Below are 23,932 nucleotides of genomic sequence, written 5' to 3'. Positions count from 1 at the left end.
AACAGAATATATCGTTATTGGTCATAAACGACAAACCAACCGTATGCTTGGTCCACTGGAAGTAAATGTAAATGGAGAGCCAATCAAACGAGCTTTAAAGGACAAATACCTTGGAATCACGGCCGACGAAAACCTGACATGGAATGAGCAATATAAAAACCTTAAAGGTAAAATAAAAATGCTCTCTCGTCCCTGTGGAAACTAAAAAACATACTCCCGCAAACAAAACTGGATCAGGTCTACATGGCGCTGCTCGAGAGCCATTTGAGATACTGTAATGAACTATGGGGCAAATTGTCAAACACAAAGCTCGATCATCTTCAGCGTTTACAAAACAGAGCGCGCACGCTAATAGAAGGCTCAAGATTAAAGGACGGGTGGAGCTGCAATTGGCTTTCGGTCTCAAATTTGATAAAATTTGACATGGCAGTTATGATCTACAAAATAATAAATGGTCTCTGTCCCGACAATTTGGAAGGAAGACTTGTCACTAGATCCCAAATTTCTAACTATTCAACAAGAAATTGCCTTCACATAGACATCCCAAGGCAAAACCTAGAACTCTCTAAAAGGAGTTTTTTTCTATTGTGGTGCACAGACATAGAATGAAATCCATACAAATATATAAATATAAGTATAAATATATATATATATTTGTATATATATTTATATATGTTTATATATATATATAAAGCAAACCTTGCAATACCCATGTTGAGAACTGGCAATGGCCAGAAATCCCTTGCGTGTCCTGAGGCCAGTCTCTAGAACAGTCTCGATTTGAACACAAACAAGGCTTCTTCAATCATTGCCTTCAAGTCCAAACTCAAGGAAAATTAAACCTTTTTTATATATATTGAGGTGTATTGTTGTAAATTTGTACATCTTTGACTTAGCCATATTCTGCTCTTTTTATTGAAAATTTTATAGTATATAACTTTTCAATTTTGTAAGTAGTTTTTGCAGGGCCAATTGTGAAGCAGTATTTAGATTGAATTTGTACCATGGGTAAAAAATTTTAAAATGAAAAATTTAAAAAAACATCTGTTTGATTTCGCAAATCGGAAATTGCGTGCGAAATGCGAATTGCGAATGAAGTGGAAATGGGCCTTTAAACAAAGTTTCTTAATGAAAAATTAATTGTGTATTTTATATTTGTAAGGGAGGGGGTGGTTACATTTTATTATTATTTTCCGAGAGGATTTTCATTCGTCGATAATTTTTATCCTTACGTCGCAAATATTGTTGTGCTACTTTCCTCTTGATTATTTATATCTTGAGGATCCATTGTACAAAAATTTCAGCTCGGACTTGAAATTCTACCCGTTTAAGCGAGGTGTCATTGGCTAGCAGTCAACCTGGCCGAATTTTCTATGCGTAGTTCGATATGTCAGACTCAACAGTGGCTTTCCATTCAAACTTTTAGTACCTTCTTTTTGCTTTGAGCTTTAAACAAGCAGTGTAACTACTTTTCTCCCGTTTTTGGTTGAGATTCTTGAGTCCAAATTGTTGCTTATAAGATAAAATGGCCATGTTATGTGTTGCTGTGTCTTGAGACGTCACAACCAATGATGGCATTTACACAAAGTAGATTGAATTAAACACATTTGAAACTTTCAAGTCATTGACAGCAAAAAAACGATTCAGATTTTAATATTGAGAAATTTTAGTAATGCATCAAATACCCATATAGTTATACGCTCAAAGTGTTAGGATATTTCCAGCTCTGTTTAATGCTAGAATAAATTGACTAGCAAGACAATATTTCATTCACTATGAATAAGCAAAACTGCAGATGTATTTATTTTTTCCGCAGCTTTCAAAATTTCGTACCTCATTCTACTGCGTTAATTATATTCTCTATGGTGATTATAATTATATTTTGCTAAAATGGTATCATGTCCCTTTAACATTTCTGCATCCTTGCATCAGCTTCAATCTCCTGGCTGAAACAAAAGGAAAATAATGTTTGTAAATTCAAAAACCTTATTGGGACTAAATCAGCTGGTCTCAACTGATCGACTTAAAAGTACATACGATGGCCTGGACCCATGAACAATACGACCTTACAAGGCTGCTGCAGTAGAGTTATTAAGTATGACGTCATAAAAAATTTAGTTCAAACCACAATTATAAACCAGTAAAGCCCTAAAGTCTAATAAACAGAGACAGTGATTTGGATGACAAAAGAACCTGTGCACATGTATCCATTTGTCAGTCATTTTATGGTACGTTGAGCTAATTTTGCACACCTAAAGTGTTTCCGATGCTCTCTAAGGTTAAATAGTCTGAATTCCGAAGTTGTTAAAATTGATTTTTTTGATGACATCGCGTTAAAACTAACCTCGACAATCACTGACTAGCAGCTTCAATAAATATATTTAGGGTTTTTATTTCGGTTGGTATCTCAATACGAGGGCCTAAATGAAAATCTATCATTTGGTTTGATCTGGTGGAATGATGATTACGTATGAACTCCACATCTACACATACTTAGGCCTATCAGAGTCGTTGCAGTAACACTGACCTGTGCATTTACCGATTGATTTTCGCTTTGTGCACTCACTCGTCGATCAGCTGCCGAAATAAGATCTTGATTGCTAAAGAGCGATTCAAGCTGAAAAAGGATCAGAAAAAAAAATATCAAGATAGCTAGAAATAGGGTACAAGTATTGATATGGTGACAGAAACAGAACTAATTTGGCCGTTCACAAGATTCTCCGAACCTTGAGATGTTAATCTAACTAATTTCTTTGCAGGAATGACACGTGTTACCAAAAGGTATTCAAAAATTCAAATTTTTAGTCCGAACAAACACTTGATTTCTTTTGAAATTTAGATTGACACTGATTTGGTTTAAAATTTTGAAGCATTGGGTATAAAATTTAATGCTTTTCCCTTCTTTTGATATCTCTGGCTTTTTCCATACCTGTTTTTCTCAATATAAAGCCTAACACGCTGTTTGGCATGTCAATATCTGTAATGTGTCAATGATTCATAACAAGCAATGTGTATAGACTTTCATTGTCTACCAAAGCTTGTAAAAAAGTCATATACTTAAGATACTAAAACCAAGCAGAGTCAATAATTAATGGCAGTCTGTCCCCTCAATGATTGGCTGGTATAAACAATAGGTCTTCCCGCCTTAACGAATTACGATACTTGCTTTGGCTGGCCTAGCTGCGGTAGTGGACGGCATTTGAAACTGCTAGCAAAAGCTATCGGGAATGGCAAGAAGATTTAATTACTGAAATTGAATGATGATAGTGGAAACATTTGCTTTCACTGTTGACATTGCTGCCGCAGAAACCTAACAGGGAACCAAATGTTTCTAGCCACAGCTTTACTACAACGGGAACACAGCCATTTGATTCAAAGTCTCTGGAATCAAAGTTGTCTCTGATTGGTTTAAATCGTTTAATTGTCAAACAAGCTCAACGGGGCGTGAATTTCACTCCGTGAAAATGAAGTTGATCACAATAGGGGACAGACTGCTTTAACCTGAAGTTTACAAATTATTTTGTACACAGTGGAAACTGGTAAACAAAATGGTATTCTGTCTTTAGAGGCAGCTGCGAACCTGCAATAGGCTCTTAACACTCTTACAGTTTCTGTCAAGTGCGCATTATAATGTGAAGTATAATTTGAAAACTAAAATACACTGCTGACCGAGTATGGGATATTTGGCTTTATAACTCTCTATGAGTTCTTTTCGGTTGTCCTAGACAATTAGATTAAGCAATTTTGTATGTTTATATTGTCTATTTCAATATTTGCAATGTAGTATTTTTCAACTGGATTACACAATTGAGAGAAATTCAACCGCCCTTTTATATCTCGTTTTGAATTTATTTCTATGCAGCGAATTAGTCATTCTTATTTTAGGTACCAACATCTTTTTAGGCTCTCTATATTGTTTTCGAGGAAAGTATCTTCGTTTCATTCACTATTTTCTTGTTTGCTCAGCTTAAAAACTGTTGTTCTTTCTATTTTAGAAAATCAAATACAGCATATTTGAATACCCTCCTACTACTTAAGTGGTATGACATTTTATTATATCAACTACATACCTAGCTATTTCTATAATGGAATGACTATTGTTACAGTACATTTATTTGTTGTACCCTATAGAAGCTTTTTAATTTTAATCAAATTTCTCCACTTCTAAAGAGTGGCATCTATTCGTGGCGTCTCTACTTATACAAAAACTACCTTTCTACTTTTCCTTTGTATTTTTGCTGTATAAATAAGGTTCTACAGCATATGTCAAAATTTTTGCTGTCCCATGTTTTCATAAGATCCCATTCGAGAGGAAAAATTGTAGATAAAGTATTCCCAGATTTCATTTTGTCACACTTAAAGCAAACTTTGAGAAAATTTTAAGAGTTTTTGCTGATGCATGTTATTTTAAAATTCATGCTTTCTGGCCTGGGAACAAAGCTGTCTCTCTTACGCTCCAAAACCACTTAAAAACTAACTTCATTGGGGATTTGGTTTGGGGCTATTTACTGGAGATTTTGAATGCAGAAGCGCGTTTCAAGTAAAACATAAGGGCAGCACATTATCGCCATCTAAATGGTTAAAAAAGTCATAGATTCTTTCTCAATAGATTCTCTCTATGACATTCAAATATTTGAACAAAACGACAAACAAAAGGATAAGGTTCAAGAGGTTGTTAAAAAACACTTAATCTGTTTGCAAATCTAGTAGATGGCTAAAAGGCCAATAAGTAGATTGAAATAGATTTGAGGTGGGTCAATGAACTGATCCACAGGGACGGAAACTAGGGTTTTTATTTGGGGGGCCCAGGCCCACGATTCTCCGACAGAAAAACACCTTGGAGGGGCTTTTTGCACCTAAAAAGTTTACCAAATAAACGACGAAAGAACAAACTTTTCTGACAAGAAAACGATTGGAGGGAAGCTGAGTCCCCTCATTCCCCCCCCCCCCCCCACACGAACTCGGCCACTGCTGTGTCCAAAAGACTTAGCACATTATGGTATTGCAACGATAGTGTCCTTGTAGCTTTAATAGTTATAAACTTTATGATCATTATTTTTTAAACGTGATTAGATTGAAGCTAGAAGTCCAAATTGCCTTATTTGTTATTGAAATTTTCGAGTTCTTCAAACCTCATTTAGAGCGAACTTCAAACTTGGTACGGAGGTTCTTGCTTTGCGCTTTGTTTTAGGCGATAAAGGCAATTGCGCACCAATTCTGCCCTCCTTCGCAGTCCAGCTCTTTTCTAATTCATGCGAACTTGAACGATGCGTGAAGCCTCGACTTGATGTTGCGTGGCTAGTGCTCTTTTCCTTCGAAATCGAATTAGCTCCATTGGAGTGAACCTGCTTACCAAGCAAGAAGATACATTTACAGCTTACAAACGTTCTGATTACAGGAGAAATTAAGCAGCATGTTTATAGATTAATTAAAAGTCAATGTAATGGCTATTGATTTTCTAAAGAGTGCAAAGTTCTCTATCAATAACCATATATTCTAAGGATATGCAATCTCATAAGTCATTTAAGGTTTTGTGTTTGAATCTAGAAAACTGACAGCTAAGTGGAGAGATTTTGGCAAACGTTTTTGGTACCTTTTTCGATGCTGTTTATCTGATACACATGAACGTTTATACTAACTGAATTTTTGATTGTTAAAAAATCTTCACAAAGATAATACGGATTGTTTAAAACTTTGTTTACATGGAATTTTATATATATTGGTTTGTCATTACTGCTAATGAACCAAAACAACCTTCAGCGTTCACAGTGCCTAATTTGTAAGTCGTCTTTTATAAGAACTTAGATGAGCAGACAATCAAGCTACCGAATTAGCAAGTTAAATCTGTTAGAAAATGAAAACCAGTTCATAATTAGATTGGTGATTCGGGTTGACTAAAGAATCAATCCGAATTTTATCTTTATTACGTCATTTTGTCATACCAACCTCTGGTGTAATGCATTGCGGTTCACTGTTACTGCGTCTTATCTCTTCCTGTTGTTGGCCTTCTACCCCAGAAGAATATGGCTGGACTTGCATCACTGCCATTGCTGGAACCTTCTCTCTGTCTTTTGGGAATTCACTTTTCGGAATACTGTTTCCATTTGGAAAGCTTTGTAGTGACCGCACCTCGTCATCTTTCAATAGTTCATCTTCAATGGTTGATGTCCTATCTATTTCATTTGTAGGAAGGCTGTGCTTGTGTTGGTCCCTCTGGAAATGATATGTGTTTAAAATATTATGTTTCAGTACTGTTACATTGAGCTAAAAAGGCCTTTTTAGAAATAGATATCTGCACCTTTTATTACAAAAGATAGTTTGATCTTACAAGCCGGCATTGAGTTTGTCCATTGATCTACAATGCCTGCCAAGATTTCTTTGAACATCGGGCCAAATTGCGTTGTTTTTCTCTTCTTTGAAATCCTTTCTCCAAATACTACTACTTCTGCCTGCTTTCTACCGCGTAGAATTTAATCGATTAAAGGTATGTTCTGGATATTAGCAGCAGCTTACATAAATTTAGTCATGCGTAAAAAGACTGCCAGTTGCAGAAAATGGCTCCGACCACCAGTACTTCAAATCTCCTGTGTCGAGAAGTTCGCAAACCTTGCATACACAACTGCTATTTTCTGCCAGGGCTGGCGAAACCGGGGGGGGGGGTTGCCGGGGGGGCCATGGCCCCCCACTTTTCTGCAGAGCTAAAGAAACATTTTAGGCAAAAAGTGGAAACAAATGTAGTATATGATTCTGTAAGTAACTTTGCCTAGTATTCTCTTAAATTTGCCCTTAGCTTTACCTTGGTTGCTATGTCTTTACCATAGAAGACGTACATAAAATTGAATATGGGAATTAGATCAAAGAAATCGGTCTTTGTCTAAATTTTACAACGAGTAACAGCTTGGCTTAGCAAATAGATCGAGAAACCTACTCCAGAACAACTTGGTGCTAGCACAAATTGACGGAGTGTAATTTTTTCCATTGCCTAAACCTGGCACACAAGGTCTATTTGTTAACGAAAACTTTCTCAGAAACATTACAAAAAGAGAGAAATCACCTGTTGAAGGAAAAGAAACAGCTGGAAAGAACTTTTTTGAGGATAGGAGAAATAAAGTATGGGCAGATTTGTTCTTAAAAAGTATCATCAAGAAAACTTTTGATCGTTTGGATAATCCTTTTCTACTAAGAAAGAGAAAATATCGACGCAATTATAAATTCTATCTAAACTCATTTTGACAAGCCCAGTTTGAAGGTTTTTCATATTTTTGTTAAAGCACATAATTTCCGAAAAAGTTAAGATCAGATGTTACAAAGTTATATCTAAACTGTCCAAAATTGTTTAAATTTTTATTTTTTGTTGATAGTTCTTCTGTTGATATTTCAACGTTAATGTTCTTTATTAATCCATGTTTCATTTATTTGTCTCCCCCATCTTATTTCGGGTACTTTTCAAATCTAAAAAAAGGTTTCATTACGAGCTATATGATAGTGGTTATTCTAAAACTTTCCAAAACTTTTCTATTTCAAGTTAACATCACAAAAAACGCGACTATACGACACCTTCAGTCAAGATTCATTTTAGATTCTCTTGACAAATTGGACGCGACATAATTAAATATAATCTTTAGAGCCCCGGCCAAGCGACTCGATTTTTCACTCGATTTTTTACTCAAAAAGAAATCGAATGAAAAATCGAGTCGTTTGGCCACCTTGTCGAGCGAGTCAAATGGCGTTGAGTGATGTCGAGTGAAGTTTGATCTTTATCAAAAAAGTCGAGTGAAAAAGGTGTTGTCGAATAAAAATCGAATCGTCTGGCCGTCAAATGAGTGGAATGAGCGCGTGCGCAGTTATCATCTCTAATGCTTAGTTATTTTTAAAAGTGTTGATATATTCAAGAGCCGGACAGCCAAAAGAAGGCAGTGAAGGATACTACCCTGGGGCCTCGAGGCCAAGGGGAGTGATGAATTCCATTTTAAGAATGGAATTAATCAAACGAAACAAAAGTATGCCTGAAAACAGTAATTTGCTCAAAACGAACTGAAATATTTAATGGCGGTTCCTGCAATGAACAAACACGATCTTATGACGCTAGAATTCGCCAAGAGAATGTAAAAGGACATTTGCATGTACAATAAGAACAGCAGCCACTTTGCGTTTCATTGTCTTCATTTTGTTGGCCTGAGTGAAAAGTCGAGTGAAAAATCGAATTGTTTGGCCATACATGTTCGACTTCGCTCGAATTTGAGATCAGATTTCGAGAGAAAGATCGAGCGAAAAATCGAAACGTTTGCCCAAGGCTTAAGTCTGCTGCCACATTTTGCAATATTATTGTCGAATTTAATTTAATTTAATTCGACGCGGCAGAAATACGACCTGTAAACAAGGCCTTAGTTACTGAATGTGTTCTCTGTTATAATAAAATCTTTTGCTCTTGTCTACCTCCATACTGCTCCTCATAGTTGGTACCGATACTCTCGACTGTCCGTTCAGCTTAAATCCAGGTGCCATAATCTTCATTGAGTTGCCATTTTGACCACTAGCAAACAGCCCATGAGAATAGCTTTCCTCGATATCGGAAGACTTAGATGCGTCACCAACCGGCTGAACTGTGCGTTCATGGCGCCATTCTGAGCACATTCCAGTACCGTGACCGTAGCCCGGTGCGTCCGTTGCGGTAACATATCTTTTTGGCGTCGGCATGGAACAAGAGGGAAGACTACAGCTACGTCGGGGCTCATCTTGTTGCTTCTCAGATTTGTTGGCAGAGAAGGACTCAGCTGGAAGCAGTAGAGAGTTTGCCAGCTTGGCGTTCTCCTTCGCTCGCTCAATGCGCTGCGCAGCCTGTGTTGGCCTCAAAAATGGCAGAGGATTAGATGCGTCGTCATCAAGAATACCTCCAGATCCTTCTTCTTCGTCCCCACCTCCATTGCACTGAGAATCAATTCTCTAAACAATAAATTAATATCTGAATTTAAAGTTTGTTGTTGTTAATGAGCACAGAATCCTTGATATGATAGTGTGACGTAAAGCCACAAAAAAGCAAAAAAAGATTGAGGAGAAACTTCAGTAATGCTTCAAGAAGTAAAAAAATGCTAACAGTCAGGCTGTCTAGAAATTACCGTCTCTTGTCTTTCTACAATGCTAAGCCAGGCTTTAGGCCTATCAAGAAAGTCGACTAGTTTTATTACAAAATGACCATCATATAATAATGGCCTACTGACATTCGTGTTGAATTTCATTTTAGACATCCAAATGTCATTTTGAATAACCAAAGAAAATCAGGACAAAGCCTATAGTAACCCTATCAAAGACAAAATGAGATCTGGATAGACACAAACATGTAAGCAATAAATTTTACCAGTTGTCAAAATTTCAGCAATTATCACTTTCTTCTATTTTATTACATGGTTTTATTTTGAGCAATCAAACTGTTGATAGTTTTTTAAAATTTATAACATCAGCTTTTGAACCATCAAACTGTGCGATATTTGCTTTGTCTAAAGTAAGACAACAGAGGACGTTTTCGTTTCATTCGGATAACTGTTTTGTAAAACTTAATGTTGTAACCGACATTAACACCCAAATTATGAATCATGTAGAAGGAAGAAAAGCAGCTGAGGTATTATGGCATGTAGGGATGAACTTAGAATCAATGGAAAGAACATAGCAACCTTAGGTTTTAAGGTGCTTGAGATTCTTAAAGTTCAAATCGAATTGAAGTCCGAGTTTTTCATTGTTTTGTGGGAGATTTAATTGCTCTTGTGGCAACTGCTTATATAGTAGCATTATCTTCAAAAATTTACATGGAATTTGTTTTTACAAGGCTTAGCAGCAAAACATATGTTGCATGCCTCTTTTCTTGATTTGCCAGCTGACAATTTTCCACCAAATAAAACTTGATTGGTGCTGCTTGTTGCAGCTGGAAACCAAGGTAGTGGATCGCTGAGTCTTCTCGATATGGTTGGTGTTGTTTTGCCTTTATGGAAGCTCAGAGGCTCTTCCTGGAACGTATCAAGAGAAAGCCGCATAATTTCAAAAAGAGTAGCAAAGAGGGCGAAAATGCCAAACTCTATTCTTCTTGAAAGTCATATCCTTTTTCTTGGAAAAATGAAATATGCGATAATATTAGAGCTACGGAATTTACAGCTTGTCTAATCTGTTTTATTCAGGTTGCGCAGAAAGCATTTTTCACAACGCTAGAAAAGGGGCAGTTCCATAAGTTAATATGCATATTGAAAACCTCTCTATGAAAGCTGTATTTAAATCTTACTTCAATCATTGGTGGGAGGTCGTGATCTTCTTTGAAAAAAGGCCCGTTCCTTTTCCTCTTTTGCGGCCTTCTTAAGGATTCCATCTACAAAGAGAATAGATAATAGGTTGGCACTTATATTTCATTATAAAAGCCATCTAATGCCAATAGTAAAATCAGTTTTTAGCAATGCACCTGAGCTCTAATATATATTGAAATTGTTGATGACTATGTGGCTAGGGTCGTCAACTACAGATCAAAGGTTATGAGTTTGTTGGAAGGAGCAGGACACCGCTTTGATGACACAACTCTATATCTTAACAAAACAACTGTCATTTGAGAAAACAAATGCTTTGTTATTGCTGCTAACAATAGAAGACAAACTTAGGCCTTGAAATGAAACTAACATGAACAAATTGGTTCTTGTTAAAAACATTCTGTCCTGTTTCCTAATCTTGGAGAGATTTCTTAACTTGTAGACATTCTTCAGGCACTACAGTGGCTTAAGTCACCTGTCAATCATCAATTGGCCAATCAGTGAGGGTCTGAGTAGTATCACGCTTATTGATTGGCCAATAGTTAATTGATAACTTGCTTTATCTGTCGATTATCTTTTCTTGTAGCAGCCACCAAACAGCAGCACAACACACAGGCTGTTATCTACAATTGTATTTTAAATATAAAATTATATTAAATTACATTTTGAATATCCTGTCGATTGATAGAGGAAAGTTTGACAGATCCTGTGTTTCGTGTGAACTCATCAACGTCATCTGTTTCACTGAACAATTTGTCGCTGACGTATATATCAAGCTGTAAAAATAAGATTTCTTGCTTTATGAATAGCTATCCATAATTTATGAATAGCTTTATGAATAGCTATAGAATGTCTTAAAGGCACTATGTCCAGTTATTCAACGATGCAGAGTTAACTGTAGGCTCAGCGGCGCGTTTAAGATCGAGAAAACATTGAGAATTAACTGTGCGTTACCGGTTGGATACGTAATAACAGGTCTACTGTGTAGTCCGACCAATGATACCCTGGGTACCAGAGCCGCAAAGATTTAACGGCAGCAAAAAATAAAGAGAGCTGCGGAGGCAAATTCTCCTTCGCCTCCGCAGCTCTCATTATTTTTTGCTGCCGTTAAATCTTTGCGGCTCTGGTACCCAGGGAAGACCACCGAGAAATTTAACTGGCTGGGAAAATACAACGGGACATAGTGCCTTTAATTGATCAAGTTCTTTTATTCTTCCTGAAAAAAAGAGATTTCCTGGAAAAGCCACAAACTGTTACATAAACATTTGAATTTTCATTTTTGACATTTCAATCTTTCTAATTACATTTGTCAAGTGCTTGAAATTCTTCTTAATGCACAATAAACCTGGATCATGAGCGTGAAAATGTCTATTCACGTAAAATTTTAATTTATAAATCTAGATTCCTCTTGAGCTCAGTAAAAATGCATTTGACTTGGTACTGTAAAATATGGAAAATAGAAATTATGGAAAATAGAATTTCATATGAAATGAAAAATTCATCACTTTAGAAATTTGAAGAAAAAACCGATATTGACAAAATCAGAGCTTCTAGAACTGTTTAAAATCTTGATCTAAAAGCAATCATTCATCGAATTCTAATGTTTATCTAAAGGTAAAGTTGCTGTTCATCAGACATTATTTTCATCTATTATATAACCGGTTTTCTAAACATATATGCAAATTTGATATTTTTGCTATCTTTCGGCCATTGTTTGGCTTGCATGAACTGCATTAATTTTGCAATTTCTGAAAAATCATAAAACATTACTTTAAATAACAACTCACCTCAAGAGCAAAAACACAGTTAAAGAAGAAGTTGAAGAGACCCTGTGGAAAATACAGTTTTATTGCAGCTATATTTTCAAGAGTTTCATCCATAAGCAATTCAAAAAAAGTAGATAAAAATGTCTTAAGTACGAAGCGAGAACGAAGCTCTTGAAAAAATATATTAAATTAAGTCAATTTAGTATTAAATTAGTCAAATCAAATTAGTCAAATCAAATTAATACTAAAAAGGTACTGTGATGCAGGATTCAAAAACTATTCTTAGCAATCTTTTGGTGGTACAAAACTTGAAAATGGCTTTGAAAAAAGCAAACATTTGAGTTAACTAAAGCTTTTCGTCTGACACTCTTTAGAGTTCAGAACGTAGAACGTAGATCGAAAATTCTACGCTAGGAAATATATATACCCAGTTTTGGATCAAAATAGGCATTTTTGGAATCTATCTACATTAGCACGAAAAAGCCGCTATTGTGTAGACAAAAGGAGTTCGTTTTCACATTAGGACTCCATTGGTAATATTCTCTATAGGCAAGCAGCACTGACTGGGCAACCTCAACAGTCATGTGCTCGTGTTTTCTGATTGGCCTATTTAGATCCAAACTGGGTGTATACATTTCCTAGCGTAGAGTTCGATCTATGTTCTAACGTTTTAAACTCTGAAGAGTGTCAGACGAAAAGCTTTAGTTTACTCAAATGTTTGCTTTTTCCAAAACTATTCTTAACCTTTCATTACATCTGTTTTGAAAATGCACCTTTCTGCATAAAGTTGAACTGTCTAACTGTTGCCCTTAAAGCCACTACTTCTTAATAGCCACTACTATAGTTTCCTTTGTAATCAAAAGATGATGATGATGTACAACGGGTTTATAATTTAGATAAAGGATAGCAAAGGCAAAATACACTGGAAATTAATTGGAAAGTACTTTCATTAAATTTGAACGCACATTTGAATAGGCAATAACAATAAAAAACATATCAAAGTCAACAATTGCAATGACAACAACAATAAAAACAATTATCTAAGTAGCCTTGGCTTTTTCGAGATAACCTGTAGTCCACTGCTGAGGGCAAAGATCAGCTGGAAGTCGAGATGGTCAGGGTACCAGAAAAGCAGATGCGCAAACACCCAAACAATACTTGTGATGAAGATCATCACACTGCTTGTTTTGATACCATACCTGAAGAATTACAAGAATCATGCTTTTGAAAAATTCAATGCACTAAAGGTATAAAATTTATGATCATAAAAAATTGGAAAACGTTATGCTTAGTATTGAAATACTCATAAGTCAAAACTTAATTTACGTATGAATCTGACTCCTCATACTTTTGTTTACTTCCTCAACAGAAATAGTACCCATTAATATCCTCCATCGACTCCGCACCTTCCTAACCAGACATTTTTACAAGAAATTTTTCATTTTCAAAAAGAGTAGAAGACATGCATACAGTGTATTTGTGAATAATGGAAGCCAACATAGGGTTTTGTATACATTGCAAATAAATATTTTTTGAAGTGCGCAAAACATATTCTTGATTTTTCAAGGGGAACAGAGAAGTCTTTAAAATACGAAGTTTTGAATTACTAAATAAATTAAAATTAAAATTTGACATGAAAGGCTATGAAGATATAAAGTGTCTGTTCAGATTAGTGTGAGATCAATGAGAAAGCTATATATTTATTTTGCAACCGTGATCCTGGACGCAGGATTGCGAGGAGCGCCCACGAGAAACGGGCATACCGAATTAAAGCCCCGAAATGTCCCTCGTGAGTTTCTGGCTGATGAGTTGCTTTTTTATCATTTTCTGCCCATTTACAAGCTATTTGCTCAAAACATACAAGAGGCACACACAACCACCCCCCCCCCCCCCCCCCCATCTGAGTTTGAGGCTGTAACCAGATGGTAGTGACTACTCCTTATCTCCTTTTATCTCATTTTTCCATTTTGGATTGTACAATTTTATTCACACATTTATTTTTTTAGTTTTTACTTTCAATGCCTATAAAAATATTTCCAAGAATAATGTAACGGACAGCGATGACCCAACAACTTGTTGGGGTTAGATTTGCATAACTTACTTGATTGCCTGGTCTGTTTTCCGTCGAGTGTAGGTCGTTGGAGCCGGTCTTTTGATAACTGATTTGACTGTTATTGACAGCATTGTCATAGACGCCTAAAATTAAAAATTTTAACTCATCAAAAACTGAATTATCAATTGCATATGCTAATAAAAAATCGTACCAATCAATTGATATTTTAGCCTAAAGTAATACTTAAACCTTTTGTGTGAAATGCCATTCTTCAAATTATTCTAACAATCGTAACCCACTTGAAAAATTTAACCCTATCTTAGCTGGTGGACCTTAATTAACTCTATTCCATCTTAGATACTTTTTAAATTTTATAATTGTTGTCCAAAATTTATCTGCAAACATAATGATAAGGTTTTTTCAGATACCTTAATGATAATGATAAGATGGTAAGCATGTCATGGCAATCAGAAAGTCCTTTAGTTTTCATAGAGTGCTTTTAAACATTATGCTTATTATTACTTAGTGACATATACTTTGAATTTAGCTGTATTGAATTTCTGTTAGATTATAAACAAAAAACTATTATCTGATAATCAAATGATGACGTCATTATGAAGTTCTGCCTCGATTCTTATAAACGAATAGTCTTAAAACATACCACTGACAGACCTCCAGCGGGTATCAAGAGTGTCAAAGCAACAAAGTCAGAGCCCCAGCAACTGTAGAGAACAGACCTATGAAAGAAGTACTGTTGATCGGCAAAAAGCATTCCAATTAGTACATAGAGTTCGCGCTTCACTTGAAATTTGCCATTTATTTTTTGCACTAGTACTGTTAATTCGAATACCATACTATTAATGAATTGATTCTTTAGCGATAAAACCGTATCAATAGACCCGAATATCAGTGTTATACACGGGGGTTTTTAACAGTTGTTGATCATACCGATGATGGCTTGTTGTTACTGGAAATATACATGGGTTGCTCACAAATTAATAGAACAAAAGATGAATTGTTAGTTATATTCAACATTATTGATAAAGAAACAATGATATTTGTTTTTCTTTAGCACAAGATAATGAAACTTTCATGCTTTTTTCTTTGAATTTCTGCGGTAGAAGAGTTTTTTCAGCATAACTCCTTTATCTTTTCTAACCACTTTAATTTAAAGTCTACATACCATGCTTGTGTACAATCTATATGCAATTGAATTACAGTTTATGTACAATTAAAAGTTCAATGCAGCGTAACATAAGATGCTTACCCAATATCTTGATCAAGAAGAAACCCAATCAGCAGCTGTACAATAACAAATGGTACTGGAAATCCTGAAATGATGAAAGTGTTCAGCGTTTAATGGTTGGTTGATGAAGGAAGATGGGCAAGCGGAAGCTTGTGAATTGGAAGATATCCCTCTGAAAAAGTTATAAATGTGGTTTTTATAAAAAGGGGCAAATAGAGCATTTTTGGTTTATTAATGCATTGAGAAAAAACAAGACCATGCAACTTTGATGTAACTTAATACTAATGCTAAATTGCACATAATGCTAAATAGATAGAGGTTTTTTAAAAGAGATGTGCTTTTTTCCATTGAACTTTCATCATCAAATGAAGTCGTCAAAGGAATTCTTCAGGAACTTGAGTAATCTCTATTGTTTGTTTTGCTTCGTCTCAATGTACAGAAAGGATAAGCTGGCAAAGAAGTAACAGTATCTAGAAGTATGTTAGATAGGTATTGTATTTGAATAGTTAGGTATTGTAAGGTATTTTTTGGAATATAACAAAAGCTTAAGATGCCTGGGTAAATATTTTATTTATAAATTTTACATAGTTAGAAGTTACTTAGTAAAAGTCTAAACAATTGAACCGTGGACATCTGCATCATGGGAGCTTGGAAGCGAGGATGGAAGAAGCAGCGTGAGCCCTCTTTTAGATAACGGATTTCGGAATTGGAATGGTGAAACAAGGGGATTTTGAACCGGGGTAGGGCTTGGAATCTGTAGCCCTACACCTACCGTCAAACTCTGATCTTGTTCTTTCATAACAGACATTGTTGGTATAGGCAGCCAGGCCCCCCTCCCAAATGTAAATTATGTTGGGATGACAAAGAAAATCTAATGTACTGCAGCATCCAGGTTTTATGAAAAACAATTTTTAGCATACAGGTAATAAATGCTATTTGAAATATACATAGAGAACATGTGAGTTTTATCCTTTTCACTCGGGTTCTGCAGTTATTCTTGAATTGAAAACATACCCCACGCTGCCACGAAGAGCTTCATGAAGTTGACATAAGGCTTCATTTTGACAACAGATTTAAAAATGAAGTATTGGTCTGCAGTAAGCCACGAGAAACAAGCCAGTACAAAGTAATGCAACAGCGTTGTTGCAGCTTGGCACAGCTCCTGTAAATAGAATAAAACAGTAATAATTGCTCGTTGATGAATACTGGAGACATGTGATACCATACCGGAGAGATTACACATCGAATCCACTGACCAAATATCATAAGAAAGTTAAGTTACTGTTCTTTACACGATATCTGACTCATTTATAACCCTGTTCACACGTACGATAGCTACTAAAGTGTCATTAAGGGGTTCTGGATAAGAACTGGTGGTGTGAGGCGAGTTCGAAAGTCAGAAGTGGTCAGATTCACCTTAGTAGATCGGTAAATCACATTCAAACAGAAATGAATGTACTTTGCAAAAGCGATCAAGTACGTATTGGCTTCAAGCATTGTCGTGCTGCAAAGATAACAAGAAACTGGGCTCCAAAGTGAAGCCGGGATAGGAAACTCCAAGGAGGTACATTTAACATATGACCCTGAAAATGACTCCTAAATATTTATTTGATTTTATAGTTAGACGTCAGACAAATTATTGAACACTCTAGCTGGTTTTTTTACCTGACTCGTAAGGCCTTGAAAGCCAGTCAGCATAACAATGTTGATGAAAACAAGGGTAATGGACTGTTGTTGTTTTATAAGTAACAAGCGTGTCTTCTCCCTGCAAAAGACATGCGTCATAATCATTTACACAAAATCATAGTTGCAGCCCTAATAGTTCTTAAAATATGTTTGAAACCATATATCAAAGGTATGGTTTTAATGCATGGCTTGAAATGAGACTGGGTAGTAAACTAAGCTGGAGAACAAATGAATCATTTCAATCTTGATTTTGTCCGAGTCTTGATTTGTAAGAACATGCAAAACGTGTTAGAATTAAAGGCAACGGGGAGAATGAAGCTGCGTATAATAAGTAGCTGCGTAGCAACAAATCTCTTGTATAAATGTTGAAATACTTGTAAAAAGAAGCTGTTACATAATTGGAAAAAAATTCTAGGTTATTGAATATACAATATCAATGCTATTTGCTCATGTCAAACGCTAATGCAGTAGTGACCTGTAATTGAATAGTCATTAAAAGTCTTCTGATTAAGTCATCAAGATACAATCTTAATGTGGTCACCCGAACTAATATTAAATTGTTGTTAGCTTTTTAAGCGATACCATAGCACACCAGAAAGCCTTTTTTATCAAAATTGCAATACAACAATGTAATAACTTCTGCTAGAATACCAACGTTTGATACAATTTATCCTGAAACTTTTGTAGTCATTTTCTCAACACCTGGTATATTATTGTGAAATCACTGTTGATAGCGCTAGTAAAGGAAGCATAAATGGAACGACTCCTAAGAGCGCATCACACGAGATCAAATAAAACTTTAGCAGGTACTGCTTGAGAATCAATAACAAGGAATGATCCGAGGGTCGATTCCAGATTGAGCAATCCTTTGCCTTTTTCTATCCCGTTGTTAGAAATAGTTTTTTTTAAATCACCTATTTTAAACTTTGATTAAGACCTAAATCGATTAACTGGAATATTTTCTGCAGGACGAATTCTAGAAAAATTTTGAATTCTAGCGGAAAATTGCTACACCAAACAAAAATTTAGAAAATCAAAATTCTTCATCGAAATTGTAGCAGTAAAATCAAAATAAAAAATTTTAAGATGACTTGAAATGTATCATCATATAATTAATAAAAAATCATGAAAGGAAAATTATGTTTTATCTTATCATGATGCTTGAAATCAAACTCTGGCAAAAGAAATATTTTAAATGAAACTTTTTAAATTTTTCAATATTCGAAAGAATAATTTTTAAGAAAGAGCTCTTTATGTTTCTTTAGTCTTTTTGATTTACAAAAATAACCAGTTTATATTGTTCGTGTGTGATAATCTACCGCTATTGTATCGTTTTATGTAAGGCTTTGTATTTTAGAATCTATCAGGTTCTTTTTTACAGTTATGTTGCTATCTTTAATCGTTGTCGGGTCAAATATTATTATTATTAAATACAATCAATAATGATGACATTAATATCATTTAATATCGTTTTGACCAACTAGGATGTACTGAAAAGTATCATTCTAAGTTCTGCTTATAACGCATTTTTCGCTTAAGGTAATTTAAAATCTTCTTTAACATTAAAAGTAATGGTTAAGATGAATGTATCAGTACTTTTAGTTATGAAATTATCAAAAATTGTTTTCTACCATGAAAAAAGCATTAAATATTGAATATTATCGGCTTAGCAGCAGCTTCTACTCCGGTGTCTTATCACACTTTTTTTGGGGGAAAGGTAATCAAAAATTAATAGTACTTCAACTAAGATACAGCTGATTTAATCTGTCTTTAAAACAGCAGAATTCTGGCGAATTAGAAACGCTTTAGACGTTTCGAGGAAGGAAAAATACAAGGAAAGGTCACTCCAATTCAAGTCGAAGCTGATTTGTAGACGACTTTGCAAAGAAATTTTTTCAAGAGAAAAACGCAGGTGCTATATAAAAGACTAGAGCTTAACAATGGCCAAGGGAAATACAGAATCAGTCTTTGTATGTCTACACTTTTAAAAAGCTAGCTCTCTTGCTATTTCAAAAAGAAAATCTAACAACTCAAAATCAAATTATTGACGCTCGTTATCTTTCTTGAATGACGTTGCATCAGATTTACATATAAATACGCTTTATATCTCTTGCCTGATCTCGTCCAATATGACGGTTTTTTATCTTTTAAATAAAAGGGGAGGCTTTACTGATCAAGTTTTGGCTACTCTAGTACTGGGCTTACTTGTTATAGCTGTTTTCAGTAACACAAATTTTTCAATTTTGTCCTTTCAAAATAGTAAAAATTCTTGCAAGTCTAAAGATGTGTGTCAGTGCGATGACACTGGAAAAAATAAAATATTTGAACAGTTACGAAAGATAACAACCGTCAGTTTATTGGCTGCCACCAGCTTTCATCAGTACCTATTTCATTTGAAAAGAGGAACGATGAAAAAAACTAAAGAAATTATTGATCTTTACCTATAGCAGCCGAGAACCAGCACAGCAAGAAGACAGAACAGCAGAGAAATGCTGCAGCCAATGATGGAAGTGGCATGTATGATGGACCTCATTTTGTGCTAGTCTATGCTCCTCACGAGAGAAAGATATCTGAACAATCTTCGATAAAGTCTCTGTAGAAACAAGACATTGGACTGCGGAAAACATCTGCCCCTAGACATAAGTAGCAAAAGGAGGACGAAAACCATGAATCTCATTTGCGAAGACAGGTGAGAGCTCCAAGCAAAAACCGAATTTGCATCGTGCATTGGTCAGTCAATGCTATTACAAACTCTTCTTTGAATGTCCGCACAACCATGTTGCTACAACAGAACAAACACAGGCTTTTAGCATTGTTGTTAGAATTTTAGCCTAGAACGATTCCGGATCCAAACACATAACTAGATCTGCGAAAGATTACCGATCGATCTGAAATAAAGATCTTTTTACAAGAGCATCATCTCTAAAGGCCGATTTCCATTTGACATTTTTTGTGCGCGCGGGCGTAGCGCCCAAATCTGAGCATGCGTAGTTAAGTGCTGTTGTCAAGTGGCCTAGCGCACAAAAAAGTTGAGACCCTATCAACTTTCTGGCACTCACAGCGGACGCAAAATCGAGACCACTTGATTTTAACTACGTATGCTCAGATTTGGGCGCTACGCCAGCCAAAAAGGGCTCCACATCTAGGAAAAAAGACGAAAATTACAAAAGAAGAAAGTTTCGCACCTAATATTCGCTAGTTTAAATACTCAAGATGGAGCAAACACTGACACAGCATGAAGTCAACCATTAAGCAAGAAACAAAATTCATTTGCAAATTAGGTTTAGGGAACTGCGTGGACCTGCGGTCTGTGCCCTCTGAGTTGACTAGAGGCTTGGGAAAGTTTCACCAACAGGATTCCAACCAACGCAAAGCACGAGCAGAACGCATGGACCATTCACCCAAACCACCATTAATGATTCTTCCATTCGAGAGACGTCATGTAACTTCGATTATGCCACTTTGTAGATTGGCTGTAGTACCGAAGAAAAAGATTTTTTTCCTCTCACTATTTTTCTCCAAGGATATGTCAGCTGACATATTGATTCTTAAGTGAATTGAAATCTGCCATCGATCAGAGAGAATATTTTCTTCTAAGCAGTATCTATCTAGCAGGGGGGCCAGTGGCGCCAGATCCCCCAGCTGAACAAAACTTGCATAGGGCGCCTAAAGTTCAAAAAAATTTGATACGCCCGACTTGCCTGGTTATTGGGTCTCTAGGAGGAAAACTGAGACAAAGAAGACGCCTTAAATTCAAACTTTTTTTGGGGTGCACGCCTCCATACCCCCTAGCAAAGTCTTACTACAGGGTACGTCTTTGTGCCCCTTCAGTAGTGTGCTATCCAGGCAAAACATTTGTACAGTTCGCACTGTGCTGTTGTATGTATGTTTTGAGCTCGTTTAGTTGCCCCAGAGTACAGGTTTAGCAAAACAAAGGTAAATATTTTATCTGGCGGATTTGATTCCCCTCCACGATAGCAAATGAACTCCACAATTACAAAGAGAAAAAAACCCTCATTTTACCATATCGTAGGGTCTCTTGATCTTGACACATTTTCTTGTTCTTGACATGTTCTTGACACATTTTTATCTAGTTTATCTGCTTGGATTGGCTTTGAAGAGTCAGTCAATTTCGTAAGCGAGTCGGTCCAACTTGCCCTGACACCCTTATGAGAAATTATTTTATTTGCGACCCTGTATTCACTTGTGTGTCAGTCTATCATTGGCAGACAAGGTTAAAAAATAAGAGCATTACAAAACTGCCAATCTTGTCAGGTACAAGACAATAATATTAGTTTTTAAGGGCGCCACTACTTGATAACATTTGCGGTTGTCTTTTCCAGAGGTATGGTGCCGATTGCATACGTTGAAACATCATGCATATGAGCAAGAATAATCAATATTGATTATATCGTTGTAGTTTGTATCGCTAAAAGGATTTAATGAGTGGTTGAGGACAGTAAACCGATTTTATTGGTTCAAGAAAGTATATTGACATGGCATGTCATTATCTTGGCATGACATTGCATCCCAAGAACGATGTTTCTATAATAAATGAAACCTTTGACAAAGTAATATGCTGTTTGAGAATTCTTCGTACATATTTCAGTCAACGAAAACAACTTTCGCCGTGCGATGATTTCAAAATTGAAAGAGCGTTTAAGATAATCCCAAGCAGGTGATTTCGATTTGGGTAAATGCACAGTATCAAATTTGTTCTTCTACAACAAAAAACTATACCGACGTGTGTGAGCCTTTCGCTCAGAGGTGACGATCGCAGCCATCTTTAATGGGGGAGGGGGGGAGGGGGGGAATTAGGTTCCGGTAATTAATAAATGAATGAAATAACCTTGAATAAATGTATCTACTCGACAAATTTGATAGATATTTTTTAGAAAGTGCCTTATCGCCTTGTGAGTAGACCTTACTTTTCAATTTTTATCTCTGCGATGTTGTTAAAGAAAAACGAGGTTCTGGCATAATCTACCATGCATACGATCATACTTTCGATGCATAAAAACGGACTGTTCCAAGTTGCTTTGACGGCCTGCCTTTACAGCATCGAGCACTTTAGGACAGAGACCGATACACAGCAACTTTCATAACATTATCCTATGTATTCGGAAAGCCTCAACTTGTAGATTAGTTCAAGTTAAACTTCGGTCATTAACCTTTTCTTTTCTGTAATCTTCAGCCAATAGAAATATTGGTAAATTTACAAAAGCCAGTAAAAAAACCGTTATTCATAGCAAAGTTGGTCACAGCTAACATTCTATGTAGTTGTCTAGTCAACTTCCACAACCATTCGCGGTTAATTTTTAATGCCAAATAGTATTTTCCTCGATGCCAAAAGGATTGCTGGTGAATTTTATTCTTGTTAGAACAGAGAATGGAAACCTTGCTCATTAACAGTATTTTATTCTTTTCGAGAGTATCTTATCTTATCTTATTGTATTACATGTTATCTCCTGCTAATTAAGTAGCCGCAGAACCTATATTTTCTTTCAACAAGATCAGTCTTAAAGCTACTTTTCACTAATGATACCAGATACTAGATATTTTGAGTACCTGTTAGACTTAGGCGGTATTTAAAGACACACTTCATTAAAACGCTTTTCTATTGACAGCCTTCTATTTTTTTTCGCGCAATTAACTGACACAGGGCCTGCGCCACGTATCTGAAAGTTGGGGAGGGGGGCAAGGCTAGCAAAAGTGGGGGGTCAACGCTTTTCCCCTTTTACTGCAGCTTTAAAACTACTTTCTTTGCACAAACCCCTCCGGTGGCGTGGTCCCTATGACAGATACTGGCCTGGTTTGACCCGCATCTTTTTGCGAGCTTAATTATCATTAATTTCTTTTTAATTGTGAAATACCCCCGAATAGTTCTAAACGAAGAAACCAAACTGAGCGTTTGAAGAATTTTTTGCCTTACGGCTTCCTCCAAGAAATTCAGGTTGAATTGTGAAAGTCTATTAGATATAATTTTGGAACATCTTGTTATCTTCTTTGTAATATAAAATTAAGACTTAGAACTGAATGCGTTGCACGGATAAATGCTTATGATTACAGCATGACATTGATACCCTTATTAAAACTTTATGAAATAGAAACTGGATATCGATCTATTTGGGCATGAAGCAGTGGCAGAAATTATGGGGGTTTGGGGGCGGGGGGGGGGGCTCGGGCCCACCCAATCAGCGAGGTCGTCGGAAATTCGGGCTTTCGTCGGATAATTGACAACCGTTTAACGTGTCGAAAATTCTCCAAGAAATCGTTCTGAAAGGGAATTTTAAGGGGCGTGATTGCCATATTTTGCTAAAATAACAGGTTGCTAAAATAGGCAGCAAAAACTAGAGTCTAAATACAACACCCAGAACTACTTAAACAAAATTAAAATTATATTTAATTGCAATTCCGTAAAGATTAGCCAAAATTTCCAACGTTATACGTTAAATACGTTTAAAAGAAGTTATTTTCAAATGTATTTCCCACTGACGAAAACAAGATAAAATGCAGAAAATGAACGTACGACTTGTCATAAGTATAATTGTTCGACCTCTTGTATCATTAATTGTCTTAGATGAGATATCAATCTTGATATCAAAAATCATAAATGGATTCTTTTTCTTGCTATTTGGTTATGGCGTAGTCAGTAAAGTGTCCCGTCAAAAAATCATCAATTTTATCAAAATGTGCAGTGTCCTTAAAATTGGACATGATCCAAGATATTATCTTGTCGGAAAATCGTAGGCCTGTGCCCTCCCCAAATGAAAGCCTGAATATCCGCCACTGCCATTAAGATATCAAGAAAGAGTTAAGAAAATATCTACCCACTTGTGGATCAAGATTTTTCAAACAGAAACGCACCAATGGAGTCTTGACTTGAGGTGAAAACGAA

At 35.9% G+C, this 23,932-nt stretch overlaps 1 protein-coding gene across 2 annotated transcripts; it reads right to left on the bottom strand.

Moving 5' to 3' along the window:
* Positions 1-1,667: 1,667 nt before the first annotated feature.
* Positions 1,668-19,959, bottom strand: LOC135684175 (uncharacterized). 2 transcript variants are annotated; one of them, XM_065199609.2, is made up of 16 exons: positions 19,476-19,959; positions 17,014-17,113; positions 16,363-16,510; positions 15,370-15,433; positions 14,764-14,839; positions 14,151-14,245; positions 13,119-13,248; positions 12,071-12,112; positions 10,946-11,059; positions 10,268-10,351; positions 9,849-9,998; positions 8,437-8,943; positions 5,947-6,213; positions 5,133-5,345; positions 2,528-2,617; positions 1,668-1,946 (listed from the first exon to the last, which is right to left on the bottom strand). In XM_065199609.2, the coding sequence occupies exons 1-16, from the start codon at positions 19,565-19,567 to the stop codon at positions 1,935-1,937; spliced, it is 2,184 nt and encodes a 727-aa protein (XP_065055681.2). In that variant the 5' UTR covers positions 19,568-19,959; the 3' UTR covers positions 1,668-1,934. The 2 variants fall into 2 exon arrangements, with proteins under 2 accessions (XP_065055681.2, XP_065055682.2); XM_065199610.2 differs by lacking the exon at positions 5,133-5,345 and having other exon boundaries at positions 1,669-1,946; positions 19,476-19,949.
* Between the last annotated feature and the right edge of the window lie 3,973 nt (positions 19,960-23,932).

This window comes from Rhopilema esculentum, unplaced genomic scaffold, assembly GCF_057945365.1.
Source record: "Rhopilema esculentum isolate cy_ngs unplaced genomic scaffold, ASM5794536v1 HiC_scaffold_37, whole genome shotgun sequence".
NCBI classification, from domain to species: Eukaryota; Metazoa; Cnidaria; class Scyphozoa; order Rhizostomeae; family Rhizostomatidae; genus Rhopilema; species Rhopilema esculentum.
Note: the sequence above shows the minus strand (reverse complement) of the source record. Positions and strands in the feature narration are given on the sequence as shown.